Genomic DNA, 16,446 nt, shown 5'->3' with positions numbered 1-16,446 from the left:
AGCCTTGCAAGAATGAATTGAAAGAGAAAGATCCATTACACACTTGTGATCTCTCAACAAAGTGATGTAGAATTCAATTTCTATCACTCCCACTCTATACAGCACAAGCCCTATCTCTCTCTCTCTAAGAATATTACAAGTGAAAAGTATGAAAAACTCAGAGAAAACTAAGTATCTCAATGAAATGGTTGAGTGGGCTATTTATAGAATTCTGATTCTGCATCTACTCGCCTCGCGAGCTCCTTCATTCGCCAGGGCGAGTTGAGGTTCCTTCGCCATTGGGTTTGTGCCACGTCAGCTGTGAGAGGGTAAACCGCCCTAACTCGCCTCGCGAGTAAAATCATTCGCCATGGCGAGTGGGCTCGCCTTCCACTCGCCATTGCGAGTTGGTGGCGTGTAATCTCTGTTGGCTACTGGAATTGCTCGCCTTCTACTGGCCATGGCGAGTTGGGGGCGAGTAACCTTCATTTTTCAGCCTTTTTGTACTTTTCTTCATTTTTGCTCTTTGCTTGATGTCTTGAGTTCAAATCCTGCACAAATGGGTGAAGTAAGATAAATAAAGCGTGAAAGGGCAATAATCACTTATCTCTCGGCTCTTCCCTTAATAACTTGCATAATAAGTAACAAAAGTGCCTAAAATATATCACTTAAAATACAACTTTCTAGCACTTATCAACTCCCAAACATAATAGGGGATTAAGCCACTACATGTGATAATTAAAAGTAAAATTAGTTATTTCGTATAATAACTATTTATAAAATATTAAATTTCATCAATTTAATTATTGATCATTGTCATATTAAACACAAAATTTCAAATAAATTTAAAATTTGTAGTTATGTAAACTTACAATCAATATATATATATATATATAGAGGACATATCACATGAGAATGACTTTTGTATGTGAGAATGGTGAGAACAATTATAGGCCCTTGGATATTAAATAGATGGTTGAGATTAAAATGACTCATACAACAACACATGTTTCTCTTCTTATTCTATTATTTCTCCTTCCCCTCCTTAGCGAACCCAACCCTCCCCAGCTCAACGCCGCCATCGCCACCGATTCCCGGTCAGAAACCCGCCGTCACCACCGATTCACGATCGGAACCCGTCGTCGCCACTTTCATGCACATGTCCGATGTCGGAAAATCCATAGAAAGAAACCAATCCAAAAAAATGTTGGGAAAGAAAACAAAAATCATGACTGAACAAGCTGCCAGTTGGTCACGACACGTTTCCACGGTGGTCGGATTCCGACGGCGATGAAGAAGTGGGTACAGATGCTGGAAAAATGATGTTGAAGATGAACAGTCAACAAAACAAAAACTTAATCAAATTTTACATTTTAATTTATTTTCTTAGTTGTTGGAGATCTAATTCATAATCAAACAAAGAACTGATTTCGTATAAAACACAACAATTTTTTGTTTCACAACAATGAATTCAATATCAACCTTTTTTATGATGCGATGACTAAGAAAGCAATTGATTGAAAAATGAATTTCACCCTGAATTCGAAAATATAAACAGAAGGGGGTTTGACAAAGGGGTGTTGAAGATGAACAGTTAACAACAATAGGTTCACTTAAAATAGGCATCGGATGTAAAGAAATGATTTATATATCAAATGAGATTCATAGAGTTGTTATTTTTATGAACAATCCAGATGAAGTTAATTGTTGGAAATGGTGAGCAGATGAAGATGAAGCGGTTAGGAAGAATTAAAAGAAATGATAGAGTAGAGAGAGGCTTATGTGTTGTAAAATGAAACTTTTTAATCTCATCCGTTTAGTTTTAATCCAAAGGCTGGAAATTAATTCTCATATTCTCACATAAAATTATCATTCTCACATGATACATCCTCTATATATATATATATATATATATATATATATATGAGTTTTCCTAGAAGACACCTTTTATGAAGGTGTCTTTTAGCAAAGTTTTAACTAAAAAAAGTGGAAATCACACATTGAGGTGTAGATTGCTAAAAGACAACTTCATGTATGGCTTCTAGCAAAATCCTATATATATATATATATATATAGACACACACATATAAAATCCAATGTACATGTAAGTATATTTGATCAATTTAATCATACATCATATTAAGATCTCCTACCGTAGACAGAGTTAGAGCAAAGATTAATATTTTTTTTCACCCGTAAAAAACTACTTTGCATGTGTCTTTTCCTTTCTCTATATCCTTTTAATATTAATTACTTTATCATTTTTCAAAATGTTTTATAAACATTCACAACTTATTCTCCTAAAAATTAAATAAAAGACAATTAAAGCAATTGACCAACAAGAAGGAGACACATAATAAAGAGTATGAATACTTTCCAACCGAGGTTGCTACTTTAGTTCCGTACCAAACAATAAACAGATGACATAATAAGAGAGACCAAATTTTAGTGCGAAATTCGTATGGGAGATCAGCATATGATTCTGTCCCTATTTGCAAATCCTATACACAGAAAGACAGTGACATCGAGTGGACACCGTTAATTCACCAAGTCTATTTGTCCTAACATGAGATGAGAACCTAGCTATTTTTAGTATCTTTTTTTCAAATTTTCTTGGTCTATTTGCTCTTCTTTTTTATTTGTACTTTCCATAAAAGGTAACTTATAAGGCCATTGCCACCACAAGCTCATGCATGACGGGGCATTCCTATCCTCACACGTACCATCTTTTTATTTTTTTTTTATTTTTAAGGACGTACCTCTCTTTTTGGTGGTTAAGTTCGTTCAATTTACAAGATTAGATAGATTATATTAACACCGACAATAATGACGTACTACAAACACTAAGCCAAAGATTAACAAAAATGAGCCGATGCTCAAACAAGTAGAGGAGCTCGACCACTAATGCTGAAAGCAATACATAAAATTGGCTTTATCTGCTTTCAACCACAGCAAGGAATAATATTTTACTTTATCCAACAACTGTGGTATGAAACACTCTAAATTCTTACATAATCTGTTATTACCCTCATTCAACACCATCCACATACCGAGTAGCCAACTCAACTGTAAAAATTAGCACCGCGCTTTCAGACCACCTGTTGCATAAATTGGATAAAATGATATGGAAGAACCTGAGAATCGATGCCCGAAAAGCCAATCGAATGCCGAACTAACGACCAAAGAGAGCTGAAGGTGCCACAATTTAAGAATAAATGATGCGCATATTCAACTTGACCGCAACCGGAAACACATAGTTGATTTTTCAGCTAGAACAGTGCCACGAGTTGCCAAATTTGACTTAGTTGGCAATCTGACACGAAGCAATCTCCACGCCAAAACCGAAACTTTCAAAGGCACCTGATTATGCCAGATTAAATGTGCGACTAAATCCACCTGAGGGGCCTCCTGAGAAGTCAAAAAATGGTACACGCCGCGAACAGAATAACCCCCTGTAGGGTCAAGCTGCTACTGCCACTTATCTGAAAGTTGAGTCTGCAAAGAAACATCATGAAGTAGACCAATAAACTCCGCTAATAACTCTTCCTCCCACACTCACAACCGTCTCCATCAACTCCACACCTCACCCTTTCCTCCCAACCTAACGCAAACAAAGAGGCCAATGAACTAAAATTAAATATAATGAAGAGAAATACATTTTAGTGTATGTCTGGTTTCATTTTGGAGGTGATTAGGTTACAAAATTAGTTCAAAATATGTAGAAATGTTTGGATGTTTTTTTTAGGAGAATTGGTTTTAACTCTAGAATTGATTTCGACTAAAACCCATTGTAGTGTTTGATCTCGAACATGATTTTTATGCTCAACTTTGTTGTTCAACTCAATTTTATGAACATATATCCTAACACAAACCGCTTACATTCAATTCACTTTTAATTGATGTTAATTTAAAAAATTAATTTAATCAACATTAGTTTTCATCACTATAATCAAACACAAACTTATATGTTTGGAATCATAGTCTAATGCCATGCACCGTAGGTACGCTTATGAGTGGGAATAGGCCAGACCGCTCGTCAAGGGCCTATGACCTGACCTACCTAAAGTCTAACTCGACCTAACTCGTTTTGTAAATATGTTGTTAGGCTTAAAATTTTTAAAAAGCTCATTAATTTAAATAATGGATGTACATGCTCTACAAATTTTTATTGGGATGTATAGACTCTACAAAATTTTATTGACCTATTAGTCTTTTAAGAAATATATGGTTATTAGTCTTTTTTATATAAATAGGTCAAATGTTCTATTTAAATTCCTCAACACAAAATATGTTTTTAGACATGCTAACAGGACATGGTAGATTTTTTAAAAATAGGCCAAATCTTCTTTGAAAGGCTAATAGTCAAGCTTAAACTCTAGTTTTTCAAATTAGGCCTGGCCTATTTAAACAAAGCTCGGCTCGACCTAATTTCACCCATAACGCTTACGCACCACATGTAGGTACAACTTCTGGTTCTTCAAATAAAATTATCCAATAAATAGAGAAAGTTTTAATTCCTGATAATTGCATAATTCTCTTGATCTTGTTCTCTACTATTGGTGGTGGGAGGCAGCCGACCAATGCGAGGAGCTCGAGCTCCGCCACCGACAATTGTGGGGCTGTTGGAGCTCCGTTGTCGGGCTACCACCATCAACCACCATCAATGGTGTGGATGTCCAACTAACATTACTCATGTAGTAGCATCCGTTTTGAGTTTGCCATGAGATGCAACATGTCAGGGATGGATGGATCATGTGTTGGAATTTAAAAGTATAGACATAGATACAAATCATAGCATATTCATAGTAGAGATACATCAAGAATATGTGTACATTTAATACTTTGAAAATAGCGGATCATAAAACAAGTATATATTAAACAGTTTTAAAATATTAGCAAAACTGTGAATTGGTGCGGTGGGTTGTTTTGTTGAAACTAACATGGAGAACCGTGGTTCAATTCCCTACATGACCTCTTCTTTTGAATAAAAATATTTTTAATACAATAGAAAATAAAAAAGGAGGGTTACAACATGAATCAAACCCACACCCAAATGGGGTTAAAGAGCGCACCTATCCACTGCAACACCATGTAACATATGATATACTTTAGATAATATGATAGTTATAGGTACATTGAGGACTGCAGTGGCACCTATGGGTCTCCTACAAGATTCGGGACTGAACCCAGGCGTGTGCCCAGGTTAGCTGGGTGGTAAAACCGTCCCTGCCAATGAGGAAGGACACCATTTGAAGTTAGATACAACATCAATAAAGTTGGAAAATAAACATGATTATTTAAAGAAAATTGTTTGATGCACACCCATATGAGTTTATGTTTCTCGAGGGAGAAAGATTAGAGAAGATGATGTGATAAGTTACAATTATTATACGAAGATTTAAAAGAAAAAATCATATAGAAAGAGAGATAAAGAGATAAAATACAATGTTATATGAATGTAGAAGAATATGAAGTGTTCAAATATAATGATCGTAATTTAAGCATGATGACAAGACTGTCAAAACGAGTTATATAGATGAACCTTAAACTATAGGTTAGTTGTGTAATTGGCAATACCATAGACTTTTTTGTTTTAAAATGATCAATAATACCATAGACATAAAAGAAATATAATACAACAATAATTTACAAATATGATAATTTTCTCTCCCTTTCCATTATCTTTTAAAGGAGATAAAATGACATGACATGGATGAATAAATAAATAATAAAAGAGTGGTCAAGTAGCAATGTACGTAGCAAGGGTCCCTTAAAAGAAAAGACCTTGTAGCTCTAGAAGCTTTGCATAACCCAAAATTGTGAACCAAGTAATCCTTATTTTTCTCACTCAAAACAAACAAGTGTTGTAAATCTTTTGATGCTTCATTTGAACCTTGATATATGTTCATGTTCCTATAGACAATAACCTTGTTGCTAATACTATTTTGTTGATCATTAGGAATCAAAGGAACAACATTGATCAAAGGCAATGACCTTGGCAATGAACCATGTTGCTCAAAGTCATCAACAATTTTCTCTTCTTCATTAGCAAATGTGAGTATAAGGCGACCATTTTGTCGCTTAGCCAAGAAGTTGTTATGTGATGGAACCGACACTACTTCTAGGAACAAAAACAATCTTCCATTGTCACGGTGGGGCCTCATTTTGAGTGGTTGACTTTGACTAAAGAGTAAAGGAAGTGGAGGAGGAAAACAACGTGGTTTCTTCACCATGTTCACCTTTTCTTTCAATTTTTCACCATCCTTGGAATTATTATCTTCAAATGATGTGTAAGAAGAAAAGAACCCATCTGATCCATTTTCTGATCCAAGAATCTCAGTGCACATTTCAAGACTCTTTTCACTTAAATAATTTTGTGAATTTTTCACAAGTGGGTGAATATAAGGAGGAGTTTTTGATTGTGAAGCTTCATCTTTCTTTTTTTGGGTCAAGATTGAACTCCATATATCCAATTCACCAGTGACTATGGTGGAATCGTATTTTTTCATTGGAGATGAAGATAACCCATTTTGAGAACCGTTTCTATCACTTTCAGACCCGAAAAGCATCACCATATTTTCTTTGCTTTGAACCTTTTTGTTAGCTGCATACATGCAAATCACACTATAATTAGAAATTAATGAAAATTAAAAAGAGGGTGTTATCGCACCTTCTTTATTTAATTAATCATTTAATCAATAGTAATTTTTTTAGACATGTTACAACATGGATTAGTGCTACTAGTTTCAATAGAATTTCAAGTTTTTTTTTTTTTTTTTTGAGGGGAATAGAATTTCAAGTTATTAGGCTAATACATGAATGTGAGTTTAGAAAGAAAAAATATACATATAAAGCTTGTAAAAGAATTTAAATGAATTACCCGAAGCAACAAAATAGTATTCAACAGTAGAGGTATAGAACACTAGGGGTTGGAAAAAAGGGTTAGGATGGTTATAAATTATAATGCAAAGTGTTAGAGGAATGGTTGTGGTTGATTGAAGGTAGTGAAAGTAGAAGAAATGAGGAGTATTTATAAGGTGCCAAAAAGCTACTTGACCTGTATCAAGATCCCCACTATGGTTTTATTGGTTTCTAGTCTGCTAGTTTTCCATTGAGGAATGTTATTTGAATATTAATTTGGTTGACAACCATATTTTTATAAAGAAAAGTATCTATTAGTACTAAAATCAAAGCAATAGAGAGAGAAAGTAAAAATATAATGTGAATATGAGAGAGAAAGTTGTCTCAAAAGTTGTTAGAAAATGGCTCTACAAATATTATTTCTCTTTTGCATTTTAAAAAGGTGCCACAATCAAATTAAATTATGTTTTAATATTATCGCTAAAGGAAGGGCTCTTATTGGTTCAATGTCCACATGAGGTTTTATACACATTTTTTTTTTTTTGAGGGAATGGTTTTATACAAAATTTTAAAAAGTAACAATTTTTACATTATCTTTTAATCTAGATTTACAGTGTACAAGTGACACATGTGTTGTACCATTCAGGATCTTGTTTGCACAATTGGATTTCCACCGTTAAATCAAATGAAATATGTTGATATTAATTGTTTTAACAATAAAAAAGAAAATAGGAATAAATATATTTTAAATTCTTATGAGTATTTAAGTTTAGTCCTTACAGATTTTTGATCCTTATTCACATTTTATAGGAACTATTTTGAAGAACTAAAAATATCCATATTTTGTAAAAGAAATTCAAAATAGGGACTATTTTTTTTTTTACAAATTACAATATCACAGAGGATTAAAATTACCATTAAAATCTTATAGGAACTAACATAAAAACTTGTGAGTTTGTAGGAACTAAAAACATATTTGATACAAAAAAAAAAAAATGCATGATACAATACTATCTTACTTATGCACCATAAAATAGTGTTGTGAATTCGGATTCAAAATCACACCAATACAAACTATGATGTGTGGAGCAAATGAAAGTAGTAACCAATATCAAAGCCAACAAGAAGCAACAACAATAATAACAACACCTAGATCTAATCTAGTAATAAAAAAGAAAAGCTCAAAACCACAAGCAAAAGATAAAGAAAGAAGAGAAACAAACACACCAAAGATTGTTGACCCAGTTCGGTCCAACTTGACATAATCTGGGGGAGAGATTGATCTCTCCAATCCACTATCAAAGAGTTCTTACAAAGAGATACAAATGAGTTACAAGAAATTAGCTTCAACAAGCTCACAAAGAACAACCCTAATTTATTCCCATTTTCCCAATCTCACCAATGAACAAGACACTCAATGATTTTCACTCACCCAAGGTGTTTACAATGTTTCCCAACCCAAGAGAACCCCTCAAGAGAACCCTAATCAAAGACCCTCAACCCTAAAGTTACCTCCTTTGATTTCCCTAGTTTCTCTCTCTTGAAGCTCTATACAAAAAATGAAGAATGAAGTCTTAAATAGTGTTCAGGAATACGCGACATCGTGCCACGTTTCGAGCCCATCGTGCCACGATGGAGTTGGTAGCAGTAAAGTACTTGATCTTATCTCCTGCATCGTGTCACGTTCCTCCTGGATCGTGCCACAATTTTTCCAGTGGCAACCCAAAAACTGAACCATTCAATCGTGCCACGTTGCCCTGCAAACATGCCACGATTTTTTCAAACTTCAAACATCAATTTTGAGACACATTTCAACAAATAGTTATCTTTTTACCTACTTATAAAATTAGTATATTTTTCTAAGAGGATTGTAATAATGAAAATCAATGGTTAAGATTTAGGGTAATTCTAAAGAGTTACTTTTAAAGAATTATATATACTATCGAAAAGACGGATACTCAGCGGAAAGACGTGCTCGTCTTTCCGCTCTTTGTATTGTATTAACGCATATAATTATCAGCAAAATTTTATAAAATTTTGTGTGCAAATTACAAACTATATCTTATGTAAAATAACTCGTGTAGGAAACTAGGAATTGATGCTGTTCACTCCTTATATGCAGAAAGTTTATATATGGACTAGGTAGTATATCATTTAATTGTGATATGAACAGAATGTTAATCATGAGTAAAGAAGGATCAATCACTGCATAAGTCCAATTATTGGCCGAATATGTAAGTAACATGTTTGGTGAAAATATATGAGGAAATATCAGCCAAACGGATATAACTAAAAAATTGTTGGACTGTCAAAAAAAGCCTATAACCAAAAGTGTGCCCAACTATAATAGAGATTAATTTTCCACAATTTAGCATATTATGATTTAAATCTTTGATAAGAGAATCACCAATATTCGATTACTTCGAACAAATGACATGTAAGTTAATTCGGAATAAGTGTAAAAATGGTTAAACATTTTAGTTTTCACAATATGGGGATGTAGCTCAGATGGTAGAGCGCTCGCTTAGCATGCGAGAGGTACGGGGATCGATACCCCGCATCTCCATAATTATCATTTTTCGTTAGACTATTTTTTAGACTCATCTTTTTTTTTACTTACGTTAATGTGACACTCTTTGGTATGATGTTGTTTACATGTGTTTTTGATAAACAAGATTGCTAGTTTTAAAAAGTTATTTGTATAATCAAACTAGAAATCTTAGGACATGTTGTGCAAAATAATTTTCAGAAAACTTTGAATGTTCATGGTGTTTATGAACTTTTTGATATGAAAAAAAGATGAAGATAACCGTCCTTTTCAACATAAACCCACAAGTTGTTTGTTTTAGAATTTAAAATAAAAGACTTTAGAAGAAAAAGTGAAGCAAATTAAAAGAAAGTAATTGCATTGCATTAATGAATAATTGGTTCAGCAAATCATTGTTACATACGTTCTACACTTGTTATTCTCTACACTGGAACTTTGAGTTTTTATAATTTTTGATAAATGATTCGTGATTTTTTTCCCTATGAAAAACTATTATATATAACATAAGAAAATAACTAAAAATGACCAACAGTCTTAAACTACATGTCTTCGATAGTTTTGACATGCTTCCATATGTCTGGACCTTTGATCTTACATCTTGAAATAAGATTTAAATTTCTCCAATCAAAGCCAAAGAACTTGTCGAAATATTTTCTTTTACCCTTATCAATTTTCAAATGTACTCAGCATATTCTTGAAGATTGCTTCTCTTCGACTCAACAAACTTCCTATTGAAGATAAGTATTCAAAAATACTGGCTAACAGATGTGATATTTAATAATTTTAAAAATTACTTGTTCACTAGGAAGAGAATTACACTGAAACTAGTTGACACCAACTACTTTGATACAAAATACGAAGTGGCATATAGAATCATAGATACAATCGCTTGCATTGCCCCTTAGACATATCAGAAGCAAAACTAAAACTAATTAGTGTGGACAAGTTGGAAAGCATAAATTATAGCACCATGGTGTGGTTCTCTTCCTAAGGCATATATAGCTTTGTTAAGCTCACGAAGACATACACAACATAATTTAATTTAATTAATTTTATATTCTTCTATATAAAAAAAGTACTTTGTAGTTTGTATACAATGCAATGGATGGATTTGGAGTTGCCTCGTCATAAAATTTGACATTATGGGAATCTGCATTTCGTTTTTCAAGTTCTTCACTTTATAACAATAAATTATAAGAATGAAATGGATAACAACTCAGCTATCATTCTTGCTTATTAAGCATATACTATAATACAGTATTCTCTATTATTATATTCACAACCATAGGAAAATTTTGTGCTCACTTGATCTTATTAACTAATCACTGACCAATGACCATGTATTTAGTATAATAAACATCATTGTCAACAATTGAATTATTTCACTTTTTAGGATTCCAGCAAACCCTATGTTTCTCAAACCTCATAGTTATTATTGGATTAGCTTGCATGAACTGTGGACCTAAGCTAGAAATTAAATTAACCTTAATTGACCTCTTGAAAATTTTCACCAATTATTATTTTCAAATACTTCCTCCATCTATGATTTTAATGATAGATTCACCAATTTTTTTTTGTTTGAAGAAAAACTATAAGGATATAAGTAGACTAAAGTAAGCATTGTGGAAAATGACGTGAGGGTGCAATGTTTAAGTGAATTTTGTGTCGGAATGGGAATCCTTGACAATGTAGAGATAATTCTAAAAATATTATTACCTATAAAGTTAAAAGAAGAAACATAAGAATTTTATTTTTCTTAGGAGTTTCCCATTTCTAGTGGTTTATAATTTAGATGTTGTGAAAGAACTTTCTCTCAGCATGCCCTCAACCATATATTTAATTTATTCATTTATTCTACTGACTGTTCATTACATGGGACCCCAAAAAAGTCACCAAATCATTTTTTCTATCCTTCACTTTTTTTTTTTTTTTTTTTTTGATAAAGCTAGAAAAATGCAATAAACGAATAAAGGGAAAAGTACAATATTGGGGGGACTAAGCCAATACCCAAATAGACAATCAAGACAGAAAAGCAAAGTCACTTCCTAAGTAGCCTTAAACCACTTCTAAGGAGGGATAAGATGAAAAACTGAGGATAGTAACAGGTTACATTAAAAGCAAAGCAACAAAGAACAAACTAGAGCCAAGATCAAGCCATACACATCATGTTTTATAGGCTTTTGAAATGCCACTCTTAGCACGAGTGTGAATGCACTTATTTTTCGATCCTCTAGGACTCTGCAGTTTGTTTTTCTTCTTTTGTTTATTTGAAACATATGGAGTGAATGACTCATTGAGTGAACTGGTTCCTCCTAAATTTGTGCTTTTTCTGCTAGCAGCATATGGAAACTTGGCTTTATTCACTTCAGTGTTAGTTTCTGGATCAACCGTGTTGTCAGAAGCATCAGTTTCTTCCTCACCCCATAACTTGCTCAAGACTTTACCATCTCTTAAACATGCAGCTGATTTATTTTTAGGACCAGCAGTAATTTGCACCTTTCTCTTGTCTTGCCCTAATATCTCATCATTAGTGGTGATAGGTGAAATGATAGGCTGCAATATAGTGGTCTCATCAAAAATAGGGTCCATAACATCCCCAAATGACACAGAAGTAGCATTGGGCTGATCTAGAGCAGAAGGACCAGGGACCTCTATGCTTGTGCTATGAGTCAATTTTTCTTTCGCTAGATAATTGTCCTCCACATTTGGATTTTTATCCATTTGCATATCCAATATAATGGGATTGGATTCCTCATCTCTTGGCTTAGCCTCCCCTATGACATGCACAGAGTCATTTTCAAGCAACTCAAATGAATTGTGAAGAGTTAAATTCAATTGCTCTCCACTGGTCTGAGATTGAACAGCTACATATTGTACATTGTTTACGACTCCATCTGCAGTGATATCATTAGCAGAAATTTCTCTTTCCTCAATATCATGATCTGCAACCAATTGAGCCATATGCATGTCATTCTTATCAGAAATATTATCAGGCTTTTTACCAACTGCTTCAGTGTGATTGTTATCAATAGCCTCCTTCATTTTAGTAACAATGATTTCAGTATTCTTCTTGCTGGTTGTATCAAAGTAATGTTGAGCTTTATGATTAACATTGTTGACTTTTTTAGTGGCTTTCACACTAGTGTCAGCATTCATTTTTGAACAAGCATGAATGTTATGTCCTAAGGACCTGCAATGAGCACAAAAAAGAGGATATTTCTCATACTGAACCATGACAGTCAAGGCATAACCTTCCCTTTCCACAATAATGGACTCAAACATTTTCACAGCCATATCCACATCAACAAGAATTATGGCAAAGAGACCAAAACGCTTGTTTTGGGTTGCCTCATCAATTGTGAGGGGTGTTCCAAATCCAGAAGCAATCTCAAAAAGAGTTTGCCTGCTCCAATATTCCTGTGGCAAATGTAGGAGCCTAACCCAAACTTGTGCGTGTGTCTGTGCTTGTGCCTTAGGAGTAAAATCTTTTGTCCAACAATAAAACCTCAAGAGCCCAGGTTTCAGATTAACAACACCAAGAGCCCAGACATGCTTCATATCTTCAATTGAATTAAAATTGAATTCAAAAAAACCCTTACCAAAAGGATTCAAGCTCCAATTGCGCAATTGAGGCCATAGATTGCTAAGTTTAGCTTTCAAAGCTTGTGGGGTTAAAGGTGAATCCCCTTTGTGCAGGGTCAAACGACCATGGAGATTGGATTGGCACGCAGATAATCCTGCTTCATAAGCGGCTTGAGAAATCTTAACCCTAACCGAATCTCCCATAATTACCTTCGGAGGAAGATTAGCCAGAAAATTGCCACTGGAATCAGCACCGAAGGAAGCGCCAGAGAGAGCTTGAGCAAAGGATTTTCCAACTTCTGGCAAATTCGTCTTCGTAGGGATTGGAGCATCCATAGAAGCCATGACTCAGAGGAAAAGGTGATAAACTCACCGGAGAAGAAATCACGAGGGTTCACCGGAGCAAAATCATGAAGGTGAGAACACCACTGGAAAATGAGAAAATCAGGAAAAAACTTGGAATTGAGGAGTAAAGGTGCCAACCGCCGTGTAGTAGAGAGAGGACCGCCGAGAAAAATGGCAAGAACAGGCTGAGATAGCTTCACCGGAGCTTCGCCGAAGAGCAGTTAATGCGCCAGAAAAAGCGGTTACGGTGGTGTTTTCCAGAAAATAATTCCATATTCTTTGATATATTCCATATTCTTTGATATATTCCATTTTTTCTATCCTTCACAAACACACCAATATTTTGTTTCTTTTGGCTTGTGGGGGACTCAAAATCGGCTACTATCATTCTTGAGAAATGAATTTTCTTGATTAGAATTCTCTCATCTTTTCAATTATCGCACCTTAACGATCAAATTCAAGCCCTCATTATTTTTATTAATTTTATTACTCAATTTCTCTCTTATATTATATTTGAAGATTGGGATGCAACAATCGAGAAATAAGAAGAAGAGAGAATTCCAATTGAGAAGATCCATTTCTATCATTTTTGGCCTAAAACAATCAGCTACATATTTTAATAAATTTTTTAATTTAACGGTTGAATTCTATAATTTATTTTTGTCAATATTAATTTTAAAATATATTTAAAACTATAAATTTTAATTGGTTGTCTAACATGTGCAATATGTCACATATTAAAGCTGCTAAAAATAATAACTTTTTTTTTATTGAAAATAACAATTATTAATTAAAAATTATATATTTATTTAAAGGTTTTGCTAACCAGTACCCCCGGATACCCCGTTAAGGAACAATTAATTGATGGAAAATGCACAAGACTCAATATAAACTTACTATTTTGATTTTCTTAAAATAATTTACACATGATAGAAAAACTCATTTTAATTATCACAAAATTATAATAAACTACAAAAAGATGTATAAAAATAAATTATATGAAATGATCATTAAATTATTTCAAACCCACAATGAAAGTCAAATAAATAAAAGAGAACAATTACAATCATGCTTCATCATCATCTTCTTCTTCATCATCATCATCATAATTCTCAAGCATCATAAAAAAACAATGACAAGAGAGTAGAGGAATCAACACACCAATATCAGTCTCTGCACCGGAGACCCTTGTTTAATTTGCATAAAATAAATTCATTAGTGAGTGTTTGATTGAGTGTGGTCAACTTCCTCAAGTTCTCTCACCTTGATTTTTAGAAGCTTTAATGTGTAGCTTAAGAAGTTTTGACAATTTTGATGTTTTCCAAATAGAGTATTTTGTAGCTTGATTGAAATTTGTAGCATGTACAACTTTTGATTCACCTACGATTTGTTCATAAATGACTTCGACGAATATTGACTCGTCCAATACAATTTATCCATGTTATCATGTTTGCTCTCATGCAACGTATTTCCATGCTTCTGTTGACCTAACATATATTTCACTAATCAACCATTCCCACTTCAAATTTCACATCATTGGAGTAATTGACATTGATACCAATAGTTGAGAAATAGAAAATCCAAAAATCAAAGATAATCTGATAAATGCCACTATGAATAAATTAACAAGACACACAACCTGATCATAAAATTGATAAATTATACCTATGTCTTGAGGAGGATCAATAAATAAGTTTTTTTTCCTTTTAAAAAGTGGTATAAATATTACTTGATCAAAAGTAACAACTTGTTACATTTTCAAGACAAATTTTTTATTCATGGATTCTTTAATTAATAGGTCTAATTTCAAAATTTGTCTTGGTCAAAATTGAAGCAAGTGACCAACATGAAAGGGCCACATAATGAACCGAGGCCACTACTTTGGCTCCTTACTAAACAATTGACATAATTAAGGGAGACCAATTCTCATGGAAAATTTGTATGAGATGGCATATGGTGCCCTTCCTATTTCCCAATAGTAACACATTTTTCATAGAAAGAGACTTCGAGTGGACAACATTCACTATCTAATCTATTTGTCCTAACATCAGAATCTATTTTCAGTACCTTTCTCAAATTTTCTGTTTCAATTTGCTCGTCCTTTTTTATGTGTATTTTACATAAAAGGTAACCCATAAACTTAAAGCCACCACAAGCTCATGCATGACAAGGCATTCTTATCTTCACATAGCCTCCGAGTAGGACAAGTTTGAAATGTTCTATTGTTCCATTGTTCTATTTTTGCTGGTTATTTTCGTTCAATCTTAGATGAGTAAATGGTCAATTACCCCATCGAAATTGCAACTTTCGTCAAAAATCTCCCTGAATTTTGCAAAACGTCAAAATCCCCCCTGAAATTGTCAAGCGTCTGTCAATTACACCCCTCCACTAATTTCCTCCATCCAACGTGCTGATGTGGCAGTTAACTGCCACATGGTCAGAAAAGTCATGCCACATCATAGGGGGTAATTGACTATATATATATATATATATATTTTTTTTTTTTTGAAAAAATTTTGATTTTTTTTCTTTTCAAAATTAACATTTGTACCACCCACTGAATTTGCAAATACCCCCTAAAATTTAACATTTATGTGCAAATATCCCCCTCAAATTTAAAATTTATGTAGCAAATATTCTCTTAAATTTATAACTTATATGCAAATATCCTCTGCAAATGTAAAACTTATATGTAAATTACACCTTAAATCATAAAATTTTTATAGTAAAGTAAAACTTATTGTACTTGTTCTGAGAAGAAAAAACAATTTAGTTATTCAAACTTTGATGCAAACAGGTATATATAACACATACCATCCTAACCATTCTTAGAAGAGTAAATAACAGTTGTAGGATGAGATGTGAAGCAAACCAAATCAACTCCATACTTCTTGCTGTTAATTGTCTTCAAACATCTGGTAACAATTAAAAAATCTCAAAATTTCATGTTGATGAATAAATATAGATCAATTAGTAGAGTAAAAAAAATGCTTAGACTTATGGATGAAACAAAACAGGACATAATATATAAGACTGGGAAAATAATGTAATTTTAAAAACTCAACATTACTAATAGTGACATAATAAAGCCAAAGAATTTAAAGTTTATAAATTTTTATGCAAATGGACAT

At 33.3% G+C, this 16,446-nt stretch overlaps 1 protein-coding gene and 1 non-coding gene across 2 annotated transcripts; one reads left to right on the top strand and one right to left on the bottom strand.

The window, feature by feature from the left end:
- Positions 1–5,620: 5,620 nt before the first annotated feature.
- On the bottom strand, positions 5,621–6,976 carry LOC11427218 (protein FAF-like, chloroplastic). Its single transcript, XM_024776136.2, has 2 exons — positions 6,860–6,976; positions 5,621–6,583 (listed from the first exon to the last, which is right to left on the bottom strand). The coding sequence occupies exon 2, from the start codon at positions 6,552–6,554 to the stop codon at positions 5,658–5,660; it is 897 nt and encodes a 298-aa protein (XP_024631904.1). The 5' UTR covers positions 6,555–6,583; positions 6,860–6,976; the 3' UTR covers positions 5,621–5,657.
- Positions 6,977–9,333: 2,357 nt separating this feature from the next.
- Positions 9,334–9,406, top strand: TRNAA-AGC (transfer RNA alanine (anticodon AGC)). The gene has a single exon. It is a non-coding gene; the product is annotated as a tRNA-Ala (tRNA).
- Positions 9,407–16,446: the final 7,040 nt, after the last annotated feature.

Source organism: Medicago truncatula, chromosome 2 (genome assembly GCF_003473485.1).
Source record: "Medicago truncatula cultivar Jemalong A17 chromosome 2, MtrunA17r5.0-ANR, whole genome shotgun sequence".
Classification (NCBI taxonomy): domain Eukaryota; kingdom Viridiplantae; phylum Streptophyta; class Magnoliopsida; order Fabales; family Fabaceae; genus Medicago; species Medicago truncatula.
This window is presented reverse-complemented; position numbering and strand designations above follow the sequence as displayed.